The sequence below is a fragment of the Puntigrus tetrazona genome, chromosome 20 (assembly GCF_018831695.1).
Source record: "Puntigrus tetrazona isolate hp1 chromosome 20, ASM1883169v1, whole genome shotgun sequence".
NCBI lineage: Eukaryota > Metazoa > Chordata > Actinopteri > Cypriniformes > Cyprinidae > Puntigrus > Puntigrus tetrazona.
In genome coordinates, this window is record NC_056718.1 from 19,067,877 (window position 1) to 19,088,656 (window position 20,780).

At 35.9% G+C, this 20,780-nt stretch overlaps 2 protein-coding genes and 1 non-coding gene across 22 annotated transcripts in view; 1 reads left to right on the forward strand and 2 right to left on the reverse strand.

Annotated features, from left to right (window-relative positions):
• Positions 1–12,946, forward strand: part of adgrg6 (adhesion G protein-coupled receptor G6) — a 34,572-nt gene extending 21,626 nt beyond the window's left edge. For 16 of the 20 annotated variants that reach the window (XM_043220271.1, XM_043220278.1, XM_043220275.1 and 13 more), the window contains 20 exons: positions 1,341–1,429; positions 1,578–1,630; positions 1,721–1,756; positions 1,874–2,013; positions 2,310–2,424; positions 2,567–2,655; positions 2,733–2,934; positions 3,273–3,438; positions 4,238–4,372; positions 4,514–4,531; positions 5,185–5,304; positions 5,506–5,557; positions 5,666–5,772; positions 6,260–6,387; positions 7,033–7,301; positions 7,424–7,523; positions 7,621–7,904; positions 8,401–8,502; positions 8,928–9,080; positions 11,790–12,946. In XM_043220271.1, the coding sequence (XP_043076206.1) occupies positions 1,341–1,429; positions 1,578–1,630; positions 1,721–1,756; positions 1,874–2,013; positions 2,310–2,424; positions 2,567–2,655; positions 2,733–2,934; positions 3,273–3,438; positions 4,238–4,372; positions 4,514–4,531; positions 5,185–5,304; positions 5,506–5,557; positions 5,666–5,772; positions 6,260–6,387; positions 7,033–7,301; positions 7,424–7,523; positions 7,621–7,904; positions 8,401–8,502; positions 8,928–9,080; positions 11,790–11,971 (2,540 nt within the window). In that variant the 3' untranslated portion in view covers positions 11,972–12,946. Of the gene's footprint in view, positions 1–1,340; positions 1,430–1,577; positions 1,631–1,720; positions 1,757–1,873; positions 2,014–2,309; positions 2,425–2,566; positions 2,656–2,732; positions 2,935–3,272; positions 3,439–4,237; positions 4,373–4,513; positions 4,532–5,184; positions 5,305–5,505; positions 5,558–5,665; positions 5,773–6,259; positions 6,388–7,032; positions 7,302–7,423; positions 7,524–7,620; positions 7,905–8,400; positions 8,503–8,927; positions 9,081–9,763; positions 9,803–11,789 lie in introns of all 20 variants that reach the window. The other 4 variants (XM_043220272.1, XM_043220292.1, XM_043220291.1 and 1 more) reach the window with 2 other exon arrangements.
• On the reverse strand, positions 8,170–8,242 carry trnaf-gaa. The gene has a single exon. It is a non-coding gene; the product is annotated as a tRNA-Phe (tRNA).
• Positions 12,947–14,668: 1,722 nt separating the features above from the next.
• Positions 14,669–19,309, reverse strand: si:ch211-202p1.5 (uncharacterized protein LOC103909337 homolog). Its single transcript, XM_043220434.1, has 4 exons — positions 19,192–19,309; positions 15,972–16,119; positions 15,366–15,494; positions 14,669–15,275 (listed from the first exon to the last, which is right to left on the reverse strand). The coding sequence occupies exons 1-4, from the start codon at positions 19,247–19,249 to the stop codon at positions 15,167–15,169; spliced, it is 444 nt and encodes a 147-aa protein (XP_043076369.1). The 5' UTR covers positions 19,250–19,309; the 3' UTR covers positions 14,669–15,166.
• Between the last annotated feature and the right edge of the window lie 1,471 nt (positions 19,310–20,780).

Below are 20,780 nucleotides of genomic sequence, written 5' to 3' on the forward strand. Positions count from 1 at the left end.
TCAGACCCAGCCAGACCCTGCTTTTCATCAGTTTTCCACCTTTACAAGCAGCACGCCATCAGAACTTGCCTCAGTTCTAGTCATCCAACCCTCCAAATCAATGGCCATCTCAAGCAGCCACAGTGAAGACCTGCTGGATACTAAACATGTCCACTCCTCAACAACAAAGCGGCCATTTTGGGCCAAGAATGAATCAGCAAACCCCTCCAGTCACAGCTACAATGCGCTCGTTGTTCGGCCCGCCACCACAGATAGCGAGACGCATCCGTCTCTAGCTATTGATGGTCAGTCTTTTGTTCGCTCAAATGGCACGGTCGACACCCCAACCGACGGAGTCAGCGCAGGTTTGGGAATTGTGCATACTAGTGCCACCAACGGGACCAGTACAGATCCTCATGAACTGGCCCCATGTCCATGTAAAGCTCCCTTTCATATTACATGTCTGTGTGGATTTTCAACCGGGAACAGTATGTTTTCCAATAACAATCTAGACCTTAGAAAGAGAGATAGCTTCTTTTATTGCTGAATCTTGACTTTCTGAGCAGGTGATCGTAGAATGATCGTTCTTCGATTTGTGGGGAAAATCAGTTGTCTTGGTGTGCAAATTGAATTTTTTTATTCCATGTGATTTACTAGAAGTAGTAAGATATTAACAGTAGCCAGTTCTGACAATCATTGAGTTTCAGCACTCTTCATGTACTGGCTCTTACTCGCTCACTTAAATTGAGTGCATAGGTTTCTTGTAATTATCCAGATTTGTATCATTCTTCCTTCTTAGGAGACTGCTTTATTTAATTATTTATTTTGCATTGAACTGTTCAGCCTTACTTTTAATCATTTTCACAGTGATGATTTTGAGAGACTGCCTGGGGTGCAGAGAGTGAAAATACAGTGTGTTATCTAAGAAAGCTCTCTCTCATATTTTGAATTTGTGGATTTTTTTTTTTTTTTTTTTTTTTTTTTTTTTTTACATTTTGTGTTGTTAGGAGTCTCCTAAGAAAGTCTTGGCATGGTGTAGTTATGCATTATAAAGTAGTCCAGAACTAACAACTCAAGATACATGAGAGCCATCTTGTGATAGAAGTGGAGCATAGCAGTAGATCTTAAAACCAGGATATATTTACTGCCAGATCTTATACTGAATTACTTTTCTACAATACTTTGGATTAATTTGATTTAGAAGACCTATGTTGACAATACACTTGTTTCACAACTACTAATGACTAAGATATATTTTATTACTTTTACATAACTACTGCTATGCAACACAGAAAAAAAGTGATTTAAGGAAAGTGTGTTTTGATTGATATATAAAAAATACCATATTCTCCTTTTTACAGAGGATATTTTCTACAGAATATCCCTAGGGGTTCTTGATGAACAAGCAAACACCCCAGACAGGGATGCTAAAGCAATGATATCTCAATGGGTACATTTATATTCTTTCATTTATATATTAGTTTTTAAAACTCCATTAATGGATATAAAGTTTTAACTGTATGTATAATAAATTGATGGATTTTGGAATCTTACTAAACATATTACTGCTAACTAAACCATTTCTGTGGTTTTTACAGCTCAATCAAACTTTTCAAAACTGGATCTACAGAGTTTATGTTGATAGTGTCAGGTAGGATTCATTGACTTTTAAGTTTTATTTAAACAACTTTATTTCATTTAATGAAGATTGTTCGTAATCTCACTCTCATCCCCTTTTTAGTCTCCAACCTAGCACTTCAAGGGCCACAAGTATACGGTAAAACTTTTTTTTTTGTATAATTCATACTAATTTAATTTAGTAACTTTGTTTCACAATATCTTGTATTTGTAATGTCTAAAAGATCATGCAAATGATGTGTTGCATTCTTCTCAGTCAAACTTACATGGCCCTGCTGGTGTATAAGAATACCACTGATGCAAGCCTGGCAGAAGCAGAGATTGAGAACATATTGAGAATTGCCCCTGCAATTGGAAATGGCTTAATGTTGGATGATGTGGTTGTGAACTTAATGGGTATGGCATGCTACAATATTGTTACATTTCAGTAGCCCTGCTAAAAAAACATATAAATTCTTACAAATTATTTATATAGTGTTATTCTTAAATGCTGGTTTTAGTTGTCAAAGTCATAATGTGATTGTAAACATATTTTTTAAATGATTATTCATGTCTTAAGAGTAAAACCTTTTAATGAGGAAAAAATACTCCTTGCAACTTTTAAGGAAGGATGGAAATTTTCAGAAGCACGGTTCCTCTTTAAAAAAAACATTTATATGTGAATCCTTTTAATTGTGTTTGTTTTACCTCAGAAAACTGCCAGGCCGAGGAGTTCCCATTCCACTACAGATGGCCAGAGAGCAGACCCACTGTCACCCAGTATGTCCCCTGTTTCCCTTACAAAGTGCAAAATGCCTCCAGGACTTGGTGAGTTAATGCTGATAGCTTCTGATCTCGATGCAAATGGGAATGAATTACTAATTGAAGCAGTTACAGTCAGTAATCATGTTATAGCAGGTGCGTTAGGACAATCTATTGAATATTTTGCATTTGTTTTTCCACTCTTTAGTATGATTAGCCAGTATAATTATACATCATATTGGGCCCTCCCGGACCGTGGAAACTGCACTAATATAACAAGCATTTCAGTTTCACAAGGTACTTTCTGATCCACATTTAACACATTACTCCGAAATCAAAACCAGATTTAATCATTTTTATTTTAAATTCACCAGAGAATGCAATGGAAGTGGCTGTGCAGCTCGCTGACATCACCAATAATGAGCTCTCTAAGGAGGAGGTGACACAGGTTGTCTTCAAGGTGAATGAGCTTGTGAACATAGCCAAAATCAACGCCACCCTGGCCAGCACCGTGGTCACTATCATCTCCAACGTCATGATCACCTCAGAGGCCGCTCAAAAGGAGTCCTCAGAGACGTACGTGCTTTCAGAAGTTATAATATTGAGGCAATAGTTTGCATGAATTTTTGAATACATTGAAATAAGTATCTTGACTAAACATCAAGTTGTCATCTCCACTGCACTGTTTTGGTCCCCCAAAGAATAATAACCTTTACACTGTAGAGAACCTTTTAAATGGCTATATATGGTTCAATATTACATTATCATTTTTACACTACATTGCCTGAATCTCTCAGAAATGTCTGTATCTTATCCAAATGTTTTAGTTTCAATTGCGAGTCTTCTTGGTATGTCCAGTCTGGATATTATTTTAATCTCATCTGAGCCTCTTGTTTTTGTATCGACATGTTCAGAGCTCTCAGAGCAGTGGATAAACTGATGCAGAAAATTGAGTTTGATGGACCCTTACTAACCATCACATCCAAATATCTGGCTGTCGGAGTTTCTGCTCTCAACATCAGCAATTTTAATGGGACCACTTTCAGCGCGTTTATAGCCACAAACACAACGGACCCTCAGGTAAATGTTCACCTCTCTGCTATGTGTCTTTTGATGTGACATTTCACATGTCTTTGTACAAGGGCGTGAGTGTGTTTGTTTTTTTGTTTTGTTTTTAGCTTGATGGGGTCCATTTCTGGTTATGCATGTATATTTGAACATGTCCCGCGCACAGAATTTGCTTAAGACTTCCTCAGTAAGGCTGCCCAAACATTTTAGCTGTATTTTTGGCTGCCCAAACATTTTAGCAGTGAGGTTTTAAAGTAATCTTTAGCAATTAAAGCAGTGTAATGAGAGGTGACGTGTATGGACCATGCCCAGAGGTTGCACCCATTGATTAAGAGCCAACATTTCCTGGAAAGTTGTGGGAGGAAAGAGCAACATTGTACAGTTTGAGAGTGACTCAGACATTGACACATTTTTCTCTTCTCTGGGCACGAGTGTCAGAATGTATATTTTTGCAAGTATTTAATTGGATTTTCTGTTTTTTTTCTGTTTTTAACATACGTTTTTTACATACTTGTGCCATTTTGTATGTTTATAGTTAGTTAAATCAATGTTTTTTTTAAGAAGATTTACAGAATAAAAAATACTAATTAGCCTAGCAACAGTTTATATTATCACCAGAAGGCCCTGTTTCATGGTCTAAAACATTTTTAAGCTCCAAGAGTGCAAAATTGGTTATTCTGAGACTACCCGGTTTCATTACCACTTTGTTCTGGCAGAGGGCGATGTAACCTCTTTAAATGCAGGTAAACTCGTAGTCTTATACCCTTAATACACACATTATCACACAATATAAGTAACTTTTTCTCTGCAGATTGATTTTGAGTCAGAAGCCCAGAATGCTTTGGCTGTGGTCACTCTACCTCCAACATTACTGCAGAACTTGAGTAATTCACAAAGAGTGTCCAGAATACACTTCATGTTCTTCAGCAAGACAGGACTTTTTCAGGTGAGAACAATATTTTTATAGTGTATATTTTTCTGTTAATTAATTATTCTGTGGTCTATTCTCATATTAACATGTGGCTTTAATTAAAGGACAGAAGAATAATATAATATTGACAGTTCTCATTGATATTTCTGTTAATAGCGCTTTGGATCATTCATGGTACGGTAATGAATATCTGGACGTTTTCTCTGTGCTAAGTAAACTAACTAAACTCTAAATTTTGCTTTAAAATTTGCAACATACACTACCTTTTAAACTTGTTTGGGGTCACTAAGATTTTTTTAAGAAGAAATTAACCTTTATTGAGCAAGAATGTGTTAAATTGGTTAGTCTTTTGCATTGTTAAAAAATATTGCTTTTAAAATGTATTATTTAAAGAATAGTGAAAAAGTATAACACAGATTCTTAAGCACCTAAACAATTTAAACAATATTTCTGAAATATCACGTAACACTAAAGACCGGAATGACTGCTGAAAATGTGTCGTTGCCATCACAGAAATAAATTTTGAATTGTATTAAAATAAAAAACAGTTGTATTTAGAATACTGCTGTTTGTATTTAAAAAAAAACATTCCCAAGCATGTGAACTAAAGGTCATGAATTTTATATTAATGTATCTAATGATTTAATGTATGTATCTAATGATATGTTTCGTATTTATTGAATGCATCTTTGGTCACTTACTAATAGCTAACAAAAGTGATATGTTCTGTCCATACTTAAAATTAAGGTATAATTTTTATGCTTCTTACTCTCCCTAAAACTAGCATTAGCAGATTTTTCCTGAAAATCTGTTTCATGTTTTCACAGGATCAGCAAAGTAACGGCATGTCCTTGAAGAGCTATGTGGTGGCTAGCAGTGTTGGCAACTTTACAATCAAAAACCTGCAGGATCCTGTCAAAATTGAGATTGCCCATCTGGAGTACCAGGTATTCAGCTTTTTTGATTGATTGAAAATGTAACGTATTGCCATATTTGATAAATGCATTTGGTGATATATTTTTCATTTTATTAATTTAACCTTCCCGTCAGTGAGGTTTCACTGCACTCGTTTTCTTTCAAAATGGAAAACAATGGCTAGCTGGAACAATGGTGTCTAACACATCTTAATGTGTCTGTTTGTCCTCCAGAGAGTGCCTAAGCGTCTATGTGTGTTTTGGGATTTCAGCCTCCAAAATGAGGGTAAAATAAATTATTTATTTGGCCACTGTTTAAGCATTAAAACGGTCCCATAGGAGGCTGTACGTATAGACTTACAGTATTCATCTAATATCCATTTGTCTCCATTAGATCGCACAGGGGGCTGGAGCAGTGAAGGCTGCGAGGTCAGTCCAGAGTCCAACAGCAACAGGACCGTCTGCTTGTGTAATCACCTCACACACTTTGGCATTCTAATGGTGAGATTTGTGGGATTGGCAACAAAATGACCCAACAGAGTGGTTTCATGTATTAAGCCAATATGGCAGACTGAAGCAACGTTGATGCGCCGTATATGTCATCAGAGGCTAACCATCCCTGAAACAGACAGGGCCAATAGTTGGCAAGTAGCTAATAAAGAGGCTTCGCTGTAATGTGGAATTGAATCTATCAAGGCTTTGCATGCTAAAGGTGCACTTTATTCATGTTGCACCGGTGTGTGATTTAAATATATAGAAGCATTTTACAAACAATATCAGTGGTATTGTTTTATTCACAGGTATAATACAACAGCGATTATAATTTTTAACAGCTTTTTTAACTGTAAGAATTCATTTGAGGAAAGACATCCTTATCTATTATCTGGTTTTTCATAGTTTAAGAATTATCTCTGATAATTGAACACTAATGAGGCTCTTGCATTTCTGCTCAGTGTCATTATTGATTATCCTCACTTTTGTCTTTTAGGACATCTCTGGAGCTTCTGCGCAGATAGATGAGAAGAACAACAGGGTTCTAACCTTTATTACCTACATTGGCTGCGGCATTTCAGCCATTTTTTCTGCAGCAACACTTCTCACATACATCGCGTTTGAGTGAGTGTCCTTCAACATCTGACTAGAGAAGGAAAATAGTCCATCTTTGATCTATGCTTCTTCGTAATGGAAAAACAGTTACAGCTAGTTACATTTTCTTACCCACATTTTCATTTTATAAGACACATTGCGAAATAATACATTTAGCTTTCCATTACCAACTATTAAAATTCTTAAAGAATGTCTACAGCTTTGCCCAAATTAATGACCAACCTTCCTCTTCAAGCACTAATTATTTACCATTTTGCTCTGCATGTTACTAGCATCCAATTTTTCTGATTTGGAATAAAATATTTATACTTGTCTTTAACAAGGACATATTAAATTAACTAAAAGAGAAAGTACAAACTAAAATTGTTACTAAAAAAAAGTCTATTTAAATTTATTTGAATATACTATCTGCAGCACAACTATTTTCAGCTTTGATAATAAGAACTGCTTCTTGGGCAACAAATCAGCATTTTATAATAATTTCTGAATTATTGTTGTCAAAAAAAATATTTTATTGCTGTATTTTGAACAAATATATGCAGTGAGCTTGTTTTCTTCGAAAAAGATGAAAAAAAATCTCCAGAATGATTGGTAAATAGGTAAAGGTGGAATGGAATTAGAAAGATTCTTGTTTTCTTTTCTATAAATCTTTAGGAAGCTGCGGCGAGACTATCCATCTAAGATTCTGATGAATCTCAGCACATCACTGCTCTTCCTCAACATGGTGTTTCTCCTGGATGGCTGGTTGGCCTCATACGACATTGAGGGATTGTGTGTGACGGTGGCTGTTTTTCTGCATTTTTTCCTTCTCACTTCCTTCACCTGGATGGGCTTAGAGTCCATCCACATGTACATTGCCTTGGTCAAGGTCTTTAACACCTACATACGGCGATACATCCTCAAGTTTTGCCTGGTGGGATGGGGTATGTGCTAAATTAAGTAGTTTTTCATTTCGATATCCAGTTGATTTTTTTGTACCCACTGTTCAAGAGCATTCTGAAGAAATGTTGAATATAATAGTAAGAAGATCTGACTGTGTTTTCAGGTGTCCCTGCTTCTATTGTTGGCATTGTGTTGGCTGCGGGCAAAAATTCTTATGGAAAAAACTATTATGGAAAAGGAGAGAATGGACATGGCACAGAATTGTAAGCTTGGTCGAACTTACAGGTATTTTTGAAAGAAGTAGACTATTTTAGTTCCTTATTCTCATGCTGTTGGTTTTCCTGGTCTTTCTTTCTGTAGCTGTTGGATTCATAGTCCGGTGGTATTCTACGTGACATGCGTGGGCTACTTTTCCATGATTTTCCTGATGAATGTTGCCATGTTCATCGTGGTCATGATCCAGATCTGCGGGCGTAATGGCAAGCGCAGCAACCGAACACTTCGAGAGGAGATCTTGCGTAACCTGCGCAGTGTGGTCAGCCTCACTTTCTTGCTGGGCATGACATGGGGCTTTGCTTTTTTTGCCTGGGGTCCAGCCAGCCTGGCCTTCATGTACCTCTTCTCCATTTTCAACTCCCTACAAGGTTGGTTTATAACATTGCATTTTAACTGTACATTAAAAGACTGGAATCAGTTGATTATGGACATGATTTCATTAATTTCCTATTTTTACATAAAGTATTTTTACCTTCTATAATACGTATAAATACATGTCAGAAGTGAATTTTGTTGGCATTGAAATACCTGAAAAAATATTATTAACTCACTTTATTTACTTTTTGTAATAAAATTAATGTTAACAGAGCTTTTAGAGTCAAAAACATAAAAGTTGCTTTTAGCACCACACTTTGCCGAAACCCGGGATCGAACCAGGGACCTTTAGATCTTCAGTCTAACGCTCTCCCAACTGAGCTATTTCGGCCAGCTGGAGGCATACCGTTTAATAGTGTAGTTCTGTATGCGACCCGCTAGAGGTCGCTTTGATTTTGCTTATTAAACGTGAAATGCGACTACTCGATTGAAAATAGCTTAAGGGTTTGTAATCAGAAAAGATTAAGGAGTGTAATTTGTTTTCAACAGGATTATTCATATTTGTGTTCCACTGTGCCCTGAAAGAAAATGTACAGAAGCAATGGAGGAGGTACTTGTGCTGTGGAAAGTTCCGCTTGGCAGATAACTCAGGTACATTTAGTTAGTATTAGGGGTTTGCCTCATTTTTTTATATCATTTCTTTTTCATAGGCATAGTGGACTGTGCTGTGACTACATCTTTAGGTGCTGAATTCCTGAGACTTTTGTTGCACTCAGAATGTGTGTTTCAGTAAAGCCCAGCTTTGGAGACTTTTTTTGCCTCAAGTATCACATAACTATTGTTAATAAAATGTAGAAGCATGAGAGGCCTTAGCTGGGCTTTATTTGCAGTTAAATCTTATAAAATGAGATGTGAAGTTGCCTATTTTTCGAATGCCAGTCCTGTACAACTTTCCTTTAGAAAGTTGTCTTATATTTAAGATGGAAACTTCCTGGGTTTGTCTTGTACTGTATCTTTATGCATGGCATTCACCTGTCTAACTGTATGTATGAATAACATTTAACCATATTTTGCAGACTGGAGCAAGACTGCCACTAATAACACCAAGAAAGTGAGTTCTGATAACCTGGGAAAATCCCTCTCCTCCAGTTCGTTTGGCTCCACTACAGCCAACTGGACGTCTAAGGCCAAAGCCACATTAAACCCCTTTTCCAGGCACAGTAATACAGGTAAGCATAAGAGTAATGATGTGTATTGCATAGGCCACAGTTGTCTGGTTTACATAACCCTTTGATGCATTAACTATTACATTAAAACAAGAGCAAACAAAAATCTTTATGTAATTAATAAATAGGTCAACTGAACCCAAGTGTGTTCATAATAAATCATAGTGTCCAGTACGACATTATAAATATATTTTTTATTACATATATTTTACCGAGCACCAATTAAGTATTTTTATATGATTACTATTATTTTATATTTTTATAGTGTAATACAAATAGAAAAGATTGCAATATCATTTCACAATACAATTTTTACTTTTAATTCAAATAAATGCTCCCATAGTATGCATTTGGAAATTTGTCTTGCCAACCCCAAACTTTTGATCAGTAGTGTTTATGAATTATTAAAAAAGCCTTTAAAGGTCTGTTTACTTTAACAAACACCACGCATCAAAGGTTTCGGATTAAAACGGGTATTCGATGCCAAAAATAGAGCTCTAAAAGTTGTCTTTAGCGTGTTCTGACTAATGTATTGCTTTGATGTGTAATGCTTGACTATTTTTAGTAAGGATATTACCCTTCATGCCTTGTGTTATTTTCTGCTTTGCTCTACTGTGTTACTTTTTGTGTGACTGTACGTCTGGACTCAGTGGTGCTGTGTGTCTGTATTTATGTTTGTGGTATAGATAGTACCCTGCAATAATGCCGTGGAGAGACTTCCTGAGGTAAAACCACGCAAGCCAGCTTGAGTTCACACTGCTTTCCTCTATTCATGTGATCAGCTTCCCCTTTTGGGATAGACTGAATTCAATCCAGCGGCCCTAGACGTAATACCTAGCCTAACTCGCTGCTAACTCCTATTTGACCCTTAATATGACATTACCTTTTTGGAAACATTACGATCTGTTGTGATGTTTTATGGTGGAATAGTTGCCTGTTGGATTGAATCCAAGTTGTGGAGTGACATTCAAGAACTAGAAAGCACACTGCTGCTGGTTGTCATTGTCAGTTAAATAGCAAATAAAGTTGCTAGCACGATGATGCAATACCAGGAAACACCTCTAACTGAATAAATACACATAAATACATTATAGACCTGACTCCCACCCGGTCTTTCAATAGACATCGACAAGCTTTAGTGTCTTTTAGGAGTTCTGAATGTCATTTGCACTCTGTTTGAGACTAATGTTTCTCACGGTGGGCTGTTTTTATTTGTCTCCTTTGTTTTGTTCTTTTTTCATTCGGTAGTGTTAATGTTCCCGCAGGAGAAAATACCCAGCTTGCACTGCTGACACTAAAATGTTTAAAACCATACACAGTAACCACTTCATCCCCACAGCAGGATCACTCTACATGCTGGCCATGCAGAGGATAGATTAAATGCACTTGACACTAATAATGCACTTAACAACAGAGATGCTGTCATCCACAGCAGAGTTTTATCATTGAAATACTGAGATGTTTAGGATTTCAGAGTAGTAGGCTTGTTATTTTTGGATATATGCTGAGATGAAGCGAATACTGTGCTGTTGCACTGAATTGAGCAAAATTGTGTAATTTATCTAAAAATACAAAAGTTATTTCAAAGTTCACTTAGTATAGCTCTAGTCTATTTTTTATTTGATAAATTATTATTCAACTGATTATTCTTAATTTCTAGTGAAAGAAATTCAACTAAATTAGTTGAAATATATTATGTAATTTTTATTAGGTGAAGGATTTTTTTTTTACATTTGTTTCTTTCTCTAGATCTTTTTTTGTCATTATTACACATTTTGTATTGTGAAAAAAAGCTTATATCGACACCCTTTCTTTTTTATTAGTTTATCCTGTTTTGCTGTTTTTAATTAAGAAATGAAATTAATTATATGCATTAAGTTCAAATTTCACAAATTTGACATTTTACATGTATACAATGTACAATTTTAGTATTGTTTCTATTGTATTTTACTGTTATAATCTTGCACCTTCTAGTCATTTTCCAAAATCGAATATTTATGTTCTTGACCAATTATTAATATATATTTTGTGTATATATATATATATATATATTTATAATATATATATTAATATATATATTTATAAAATTTTGACTTCATTTTACTGATAAGTTCTCAAAGTAGGTTTTTGCCAGTATTATACAATATGTGTACTGTGAAGTAATATTCACTCTTATACTGAGACCTTTGTTTTTAGTTTTTGGTTGTGCAAATATCCACATCATCATCAAATAATGATTTTTCTAGCATGGAACATGGGGACATAAGTCTAGGTTGAAATCATTTTTTTTGCGTTATTCTTCAGCAACTTTCTGGAGCCTCATAACAGGGAATAATAATCTGTTCAATTTATTGCACATTAAAAAACAATCACTGCACACAAAAATTAAAAAATAATATAGTGCTATTAAAGGGGACCGAAAGTGCATGTGTGGAATGTTTTGCCTAAGAATGCACAAAGGCATGGAAATTCAACAGAATGGCATGAACCGATAATGACTCACCCCTGATACAGTTGAATGAATTGGAAACTAATATGACAAAACAGACCTGTTTCTTTTGAAGCAGCCAATGCTGTATGTTTAAAAAATAGTTTCAATTGGGTGCCATTTGTCATCATCACCTTTTTAGCCAAATTTAAAGAGACTTTGACATCAATGCTTGTAAGTGCATTCCCTCAGCCCTCCAATCAACCACTGTGGCATATTCGCAGGTAAAAGTTTCTCCAATCAGAGCAGTCCTAAATGCAGCCCTTCCGACGGAGAGGCTTCCTCGTCCATCCTCCCCGTCCACCAGGTCCTGGACAAGGTAAAGGGCTACTGCTCCGTGCGCTCGGACAACTTCTACAAAAACATTATCATGTCAGACAGCTTTAGCAACAGCACTAAATTCTAGTGAGAGGAGGCTGAGACGGAGCCCCGTTCTGTCCCACAGACTTACCTTGCGTGTAAAGACTGCGCTACATATTGAGTTAATCCTCCGAACCCTTCCATCCTCCACGACTTGAGTAAAGAAACGCATAACCCTGTAGAGAGGGCAAGCTATGAAAGTGTGGAATTGACATACTGTGATATTCAGCTTATACTGACTTTGTGATCTGTAAATATTCATAATATATTTTACTATTTGTGCTTTTTCTAATTACGGTTTTGCATACTTTTTTTGCACATTACTTTGTTTTCGTTTTTTGTATATATAAATGCATAAATGCTTGCTGCAGCAGAAAAAAATGGGACCAATTTACAACCAAAGACTGGCTGGCAAAACATGAGGAGTACTAGTTAGTTCCTTGAGTTCGGGACTGAAAGAACAAGTACGGTTGGAGCTTGAATTTTCATGCTTGTGAATTTTGCCTTGATTTAGCTTTCTTTACCTTACGTGCATTTTTAATGTAAATTAGTGAACCTTTAATACTTCTATTTTGTCATTATTTAAATGCTCTCTATTTTAGTCTTCACATGATCTACTACTGATTAACATGTTACAGAAAATGTTAGTTTTTTTTACAGTGTGTTCATTGTTCAGTTGTTCCAGTGCATGCAGTTTCATAAAACTGCCCTAATAGAAGGGCAGGACATCAAGGTCAGATCTTTGCTATTTGACGATGGGATGGAAAACAACAGCTATACACCAAATCTAAAATATGCAAATCTTCCTATTGCTGTAGTTTAATGACTGTTTTGACTTGGTATTTATTTTAAATGCTTTTAAGAGATTTTTATGTTTCATTCAAGAAAATGTCGGCAAAGGAAATGCTCACAGGGGGCTGTTCAGTTTGCTCTGGTCATCAGTGTAGATCATCATTGTATAGCGGTTATGGATGCTTTATGAAAATGTGACATCCTGCATATTAAATGCACTTAAAACCGATCTTGTCATTCTTGAACAGTAACCGTTTTCTGCTTATGGTGAAAAATCTTAAAAACATTGGATGCCTTAGAAACTGTCTGTATTCAACCAAACGTTTTACTATTATAACATTCACATGAAAAATGTAATTTCTAAATGTTCTTACAACATTCCAGGTTCTTTTTTTAGAGAATGTTCTGAAGGTTATTTTCTTGGAACGTTACTTTATGGTTGCAAATGTTCATAGAACATTATTATTTGATGTAAAAACAATTAAAGGAAAATAACCAAGCAGGTTGTAGTAATGTTAGGGGGACATTCTGTGTTTAGCCTAGTTAACTTCCCAAACAATATAAAAAAGGTGCCCTATTATCATGATATATTAAAAATGAAAATTCTGTCATTAATTATATTAATCATGTCTTTCCAAACCACTGGGACTTTTGTTCATCTTCAGAAATTCAAATTAAGATTTTTTGATGAACTGTCTGACCCTACATAGAAAGTAATGCAAGCACCAAGTTCCAAGGCCCAGAAAGGAAGTAAGGACATTATTAAAATAATCCATGTCACATCAGTGGTTCCTTTCATGAAACTACAAGTACTCTTTTGTGCACAAAGAAAACAAAAATACCTTTATTAAACAATTTCTCTTTTCCATATCAGTCTTCAACACAAGTTTTGCAAATAGTCACATGGACTATTTTATCGATGTCCTTGCTACCTTTCTGGGCCTTGTGTTGCAGGGTCTTGTGTCTATGCAGGGTCAGAAAGCTCTCAGATTTCATAATATCTTAATTTGTGTTCTGAAGATGTACTAAGGTCTTATGGGTTTGGAACCACGCGAGGGTGGGTAATCAATGACAGAATTTTCATTTTTGGATTAACTACACCTTTAAGATTTATACACAGTATGTGATGCAGCCATATCTTGATAATCTTAATGATCTGTTTTTAGCTTACTTTTAATCATTTGTTGGGTTTTTTCAGGGTGTTTCCCAGAACCTAACAATGTGGTTAGTGGCTGGCTCGATGCGTCTGACTGAAACAGGGGGGACAGGAATAGAGAGTGTTTGTTCCTTTGTCCCGGTAGTAAATGAGAGCACCACAAATTCCTTCCAGAAGTTTCTTGTGAAAGGCTTCCTGTGAGGTAAACCAGCATTCCTGATGATGCCAAAAATGAATGGAGATAAATAGCCGGCCTTATATAAAGATGTAGGACCACTACTATTCACCTTAACTGCATGGTTGATCCTTCAATATGTGATCACTCAGAAACCAGACCAAGCAACAATATTGGTTTACACCAAAAAGGCTTTACACATCACCTCATGGAAAACAACAACAGCAAAAGAAAGAGCGAGTGCAGCTATTCAGAAAATTGCTAGCCTCTAGCACAGTGGAAACATTTAGCTTTGCCATTACCCTCTCCCATGATGAGACTCCTGTTTGATCTCTGGGCACAATGACAGTTTTATCGGTTTCTCTCACACTATACCTCTCTGAAGTTGTTTTTTTGCTTCTGTACATATTTAACCTCACTCTCATTGTTGTACAGTAAGCAATTTTCCAAAACCAAAATTGTACACGTCAGCCATATTGCATTATATGTCAGGAAAAAGTTCACAGATGACTAGGTTTTTATTTTATTATTTGCCATTTCACATTACAATAAATATTCAGTTCATTTGTTAGATTACAATTTGTTCCAATTGTCTGAAAAATCAAATCCACTAATAACTTTTCGCTGTTTGTCTGAGTACTAGAGAGGTATTTATAATTTTTTTTTTTTATAATTATTCCAAAGCTAAAAAATAAAACTCAACATACAATCTTTCTTTTGCCAATACCCTCCTAATCAGAAAAATCTTTATACAAGGCCAACTTATATGTTTAATGTCAAACATAAAGTGCCCATAAGCCACTGTTGTTCTCAATAAATATCCAAATGAAGTCACCATAATGAAACAAAATTGGAAACATCAAACAATATATATTACACACCAATAAGAAGCAATACAGTTTTACAGTATTCTACAAAATACTAGATAATATACAGTATCACTCCTACACTGTCACTATTGAGATGCTAGCATTTCATGACAAGCCAAAGTAATAGAAATGATGTCTAATACTGTAGTTCGTAAACCATTCACAGCACACATGTTCAGATGTATGGCCAGGCTTGCTGCCCAAATAGTAATATACAGTATGTTACTACATAGCTTTTTTTAATTTCTCTCAAGTTGTTTGTATTGGTTTGTGATTCCTCAGTCTCCGGGGGAATCTAGACTTGTATCGTTCCTTGTAGTTTCTGGGATGGTGTCTTCTGACTGAAGCGTTTTTATCCCTGCAAAAGATGCCAGGCAGTGTATCGGTGAAATACAACACTACTGCTGCAATGTGTGTCAAATAAAGTGAAATGAATAATGACACTCACTCTTGCTGGAGATCCAAGTAAGAGCAAAACCGCACACACGTTGTATCTTTCTTGTCTGTGCACTGGCATCGTTCCACATCTCGTCTTAGACGCATTTGTAGTGAACCCACACCATAGGGAATGACCTGACTGAGAGAACAGTGCATATTTTATTAAACCTTTCCATTTTTAACATTGATTTTAACAATCCAATTTAATAATAACTAATTTAGAACTTTAGAGTTCTGCACCAAATATACTGTAGCCTATATTAATGTAAGTTTTATACACAATGTAAAACTCTTAAATTCATGAACAGAACTCAAAGTCTTGTGCTTCTTTGAATTTGCATTTTGACCAGTACAGTAGATTCCTATTTGTTTCAGATATAAAAGACCTCACAATTATTTCACTTCCCAAGAGCCAGACTCTCAATCATTTGGTTTCTGAGTTGTTTTTCACCAAAGGCAGTCTGCCTGTCCTCAGGTCTCCATGCGTGGGCCACATTAATGAGACCACACACTTAAATACAACCAGACACAGGTTACCAGCATCAGTCCCCCATACAGTAGATCTCAAATCTCTCTCTACCAAAAATACATTCACAAATCAATTTTTTTAATGTACCTGGGCGTATCGACCCATACAATTCCTATGTGGCAGAAGTACACACATTCTTTGTCCTTCAGATTTTCACAGGAACAGCGTCTTTCGCGATGATGAGTGTGTGGAGTAGCATTCACAGATGGATGACTGTTTGCATGGGACCCTGGGACTGACAGATAGAAAAAAAAGAACTTTAAATAACAGGTGAAAAGAAATATATATATATAATATATATATATATATATATATATATATATATATATATATATATATATATATATATATATATATATATATATATATATATATATATATATATATATATATATATATATCAATAAAGACAGTATTACAAAGGATTTAAAATGATGAAATCTTAAAATTTTTCTAATTCTGTTCTATTCATTGAAGAATCTTAAAACTTTAATAGTAATGTTTAGACTTTAATAGAAATGTTTTTGTGCACCAAATTGATGTATAAATGTTCTAAAGATTTTTGTATGATCGTTTGACTCTGAAGCCTGGAATAATTGTCAAAAATTCAAAAATTTTCCATCACAGGTATAAATTACGTTTTAAAATATATTAAAACAAAAAGCAGCTATTTTGAATTGTAATAATATTTCACGATTTTACTATATTTTAACACTATCAATGCAGCCTTCAGAAAGCTTAATACAGCAATTCACAAATCCCCATTTTCAGCCTAAGCCTAAGACTTTTTGCTTTGATGTGTTACACCTGAAACAAATCCTCAAAATTTGTCAAAATATTAGTCTTCACTTGATGATGTGAGACATAACATGTCTAAGCTGCTGCTGCTGTCTAAACAATTCAGCCCTGTTGTGTCTTCGAGGTCTGCTTTGTTTTAATCCTGAGGATTCGCGTACAAATCCTGTTTTCATGTAGCTTTGATCTCACAGATTATCGGTTCAGAAGTGAATTGCCATGCAGCAGCATTAATAATGATCAAACCATGTTGACAACAGAAGAAAAATGAAGAAAAACTAAAAACAAAATGTCTTATGGTTGAGCTTCATTAAGGTTGCGGTGAATAAAAAGCCAAGTGGCCCATGTGGTCCATGTTTAAAGAAGACAGCAAATACGATTCTGTGGCCAACCGCATTTTATGCCTCTAGGATTCCAGCAGCACGTGTAGATGCTACAAAGCAAACCACCACTACAGCTTCCGATGGTTGGGGTTTTAAAAGTTGAATCAAAAACAGATCTCGCGCTCATCTGCAACATGGTAAGTCTTCAACAGACAAACAGATCTCAAAGGAAAAGAACAAATACATCAGGCAACTTTCGGTTGCTGCAAAAGTTAGGTAATAAATTCTTTCTTGACGCAAGACGGATGAATTTAGACTGCAAGTTTTGTTCAGGATACATGGAAGAGGGGTATTAGCAGGACCCCAGTAACCAGAATGACTTCTAAGGTGCTCAGTCAAGCAAACAAGGCCTGAGGCTGTAAGGCTTTATAGAAAAGGATGAAATTGCATGCCCGGGTTATGTGGAAAGTGATCTGGGAGTGATCACAGTGATCCATCACTATAACAAGACCATGGGGGTCTAACCATAGAAGTTTGATGTGGAATACACAACAATTGGTCCGACTTGGCTGGAAATCAGTTGTCATCCACATCCTGAAGGCGTCAGTTGAGGTTACCCGGTGGAGCATTGGGGTTAGTTTTCATGTATCAGGTCAGGATAATTAATCACAGTGAGCAGCTTTGGAATTCGTGACAAATCCATTGGAATGTTTGATTAAAATGTCTGACATAATTCGCATACAACTGACTTTATACCATCCTGCCCAAAATCGTGAGAAAGTTTTCTTTATCCCTGTAATATTTTATCAGACTAGACTTCATTAATTCGATACTGGCATGATACTAGATGGTATGACTGGAATGATACTAAGGAGAGTTCTGTAGCACCTCTCAGGACAGTTTGTTTTCTCAAGAAAAATTTAATTTTCTGACCCGTGCCCTGAAGAAAAAGAAGGCTGCCAAGGTGGATCAGCATAGAATTGTAAAAGACAAGCAAGGGATTATGTAAAATCATAACCACCAACAGTGAACCAGACCATATCACTCAAAGAAACAGCAACAGGTTAGCAAGAAGAAAGTAAACCTTTACTAACCCCAAGTAGTTTGACCGCAGTTATTAAAATTCAAAGCTGTGATCACTTCTGTCCTGTAGGAGACTGCCTTGAAACTTCCAAGCAATTAACTGCAACAACAATACTTTGCTACACAGTATATTTTTCTAGCCTAATATCCTAGTGTTTTGCACTACATACCTGTATATCCCATTCTGAAACTAGAGAGCTCAACAACAAACCTTTCTGTTATGTTAAAAATTTGTGAGCCAATTCGTAACCATGTCATGATTCAAGAAAAGTTCTCTTGTTAAAACAAAGAAGTGATCAGAGTCAAAGTTTCTGAAATTTCTCATTGCTTGAACTGTTTACATAGACAGATTGCTCTGGTTATGATCTCTGCATGCTATTTAAATTAAGCCTACCCACAGCATAAACGCTAGACCATTCTGAGGCAAGTGTCGCTGCTTTTGCACCACCATGAAGGATGTTACATGTTCTGTGGTCCATAGAAATAGTAGATGGCCTACACATGGGGAGTTTACACACTCACATGCTCAAATGGATTAAGCAGCACTTTACGCCACATTTAACCCCAATTCAACAGTTTAATCTACTATTGTGCAACAAATTGCATATTGTGATAAATTAACATAGAAATCTATTAACAAAAAAATGTACTCAAATTGATAGATTTCTATTATAGTACACCGGTGGTTATATAACACCAGTCACAATCAATACTTTGTGTCAAAGTATTTCTGTCATAATCTACAACTTGTATCAAACACAAAAGAAGATAAGATAAGATAATAAGATAATATTGGCAACCAAACCATTTTTCCTAAATGGTCCATAGAACAAACAACGTCATACATGCAGGATCAGTATGAATTATTAAAAAATTACAATGCATAAATGTTATTTAAAAATGCATTAATTTTTTAATTACAAGAATATATATCTGATCTGAAAATACAGTTCAAATGCAAAGAACAAACCAGAGAGAATCTGATAATGAACTTTGAACAAAGTTGGCTTTTGCTAGATAAAATCTTATGTCAGATAGAATTCCTTTCTTTTTTCATATACAAACTGCATATAAATATGAATATATAAGAAAGATGATAGTCATACCTTGTTGTTCCAATATGAAAACAACCACACTTATTAAGAATAAGAAGGAAAAATCCATAATGTTTCTTTCTAAAGATGCTCAGTATATTAATTGGCAAGCCTGTCTCCTGGATGTCTATCCACAGGAAGAGAGGAAAGCTGTGAGGGGAGAGAGAGCAGGTTGTGGAGTTACTCAGAAACTTCTGCCACTCTCTAGACACCTCCAGCCCACCACACCCTCCTCCCCCCATCTCCCTCTTTGGATCAGCCTGCCAAGTTGTTCTTCACAATGCTAAGGACAGGTGTTTGACAAGACTCATTGTATGTGAATGTCAGCGGGAGAGAGAGAGGGGGGAGAGATTGTACTATATGTTTGGATAAATGCCCTAAATCCAGTGGAAACATTTGTGAAAGAAGGGATTTCAACATTGTCTGTTTCCATCAAAGTGCTTTCAACACGATCCGACGTACATCACAGATTATAACAGGATAAATTGAGTTGCACTTCATGGGTGAGCTGGCATCTCTCTGGAATTTTTGCGCACTTTTATTTTTTCCTTCCTGATGCTATGTTAGGAATGGAGGCTTGAAGAACAAAGTCAAAACTACAGGCTGGAGAGGAAACCCATCTTTTTCAAAGTAGAAAACCTAGACAGACCAGGTCTTTTTCCCAAGCCAAGGGAAGCCCATTGTGGTAAACCTCCATCTTAATTAAAACAATAAAAAGCCAATTGAAACATCTCAATATAAGCATCTGCGTGCCAGACTCTCTTAACTGTGGAGGGTTCCTCTAAACATTTTCTGCACTACAAAGACAGTTCTCGCTCTCATTTTTGCCAATTCCTTCCATATTCATCTCAAAATTGGTGAAAATTCCTGTGCCACGAGCGCTGCGCAAACAAGCTACGAGATATGAACTGTGGCGTGAAAGTTGTTGAGAATGGTCTTCAATGGGGCCTGTCATTTAATCACAAGGGGGGCAAAGTGATGTATTCTATACAGCACCACAGGGGTTGGGTTATTTTTTCCCACCCATAGTTCTATTTAGCTCACTTTTTGACTTCTCATTAGTCCAGATTAGGCTTAGTTTTGCATTCAGGAGAGATAATTAAAGGCTGGGCACAACACAAAACAACATATTTGGTCACAGAGCCCCTGGCTACAGCAATTAGATCTGTGAGGTGAGGTGCTGTGGAGGAGGAAGGAGAACTTCAGAGCTCCAAACGGCTTCTTCCTGCAGCTGTGGGAGAGACATAATGAACAGTTAGACAGACCATATGAAAAAAAAAAAAGTGCTCATGTTTCTGAAATTGAACTGTGAATATGGGACACAGTCCTACTGCTGTATATGCAACTTCGGCTGATACTTTAGAGTAAATCTAAGTGTAATTTTTTTCTTTTATTCAGAATATTGCAGGCCTTATCTTTGGCAGAGGATGACAGTGCAAGGAAAATGTTTTTGAATTCTTTGTGCCAATCTTCGTTATCCCATTATCACGTTACATTAACACTTTATCTTTTCATTTGATAAAAAAAATAATTGTATCTTTTGTAGCAATGTACACGTGCTGAGTAAGTGTTTGTTAAAATAATAAAACAGTGAGATTTTG

Bases quoted from the DNA above. Each gene is read 5' to 3' on its own strand.
- si:ch211-202p1.5 (XM_043220434.1), bottom strand. From the start codon at position 19,249: ATGGATTTTTCCTTCTTATTCTTAATAAGTGTGGTTGTTTTCATATTG. The intron at 16,120-19,191 runs GTATGACTATCA...TCTATCTGTCAG, and splicing joins TTTCATATTGGAACAACAAG to TCCCAGGGTCCCATGCAAAC. The intron at 15,276-15,365 runs GTGAGTGTCATT...CATCTTTTGCAG, and splicing joins TACTTGGATCTCCAGCAAGA to GGATAAAAACGCTTCAGTCA.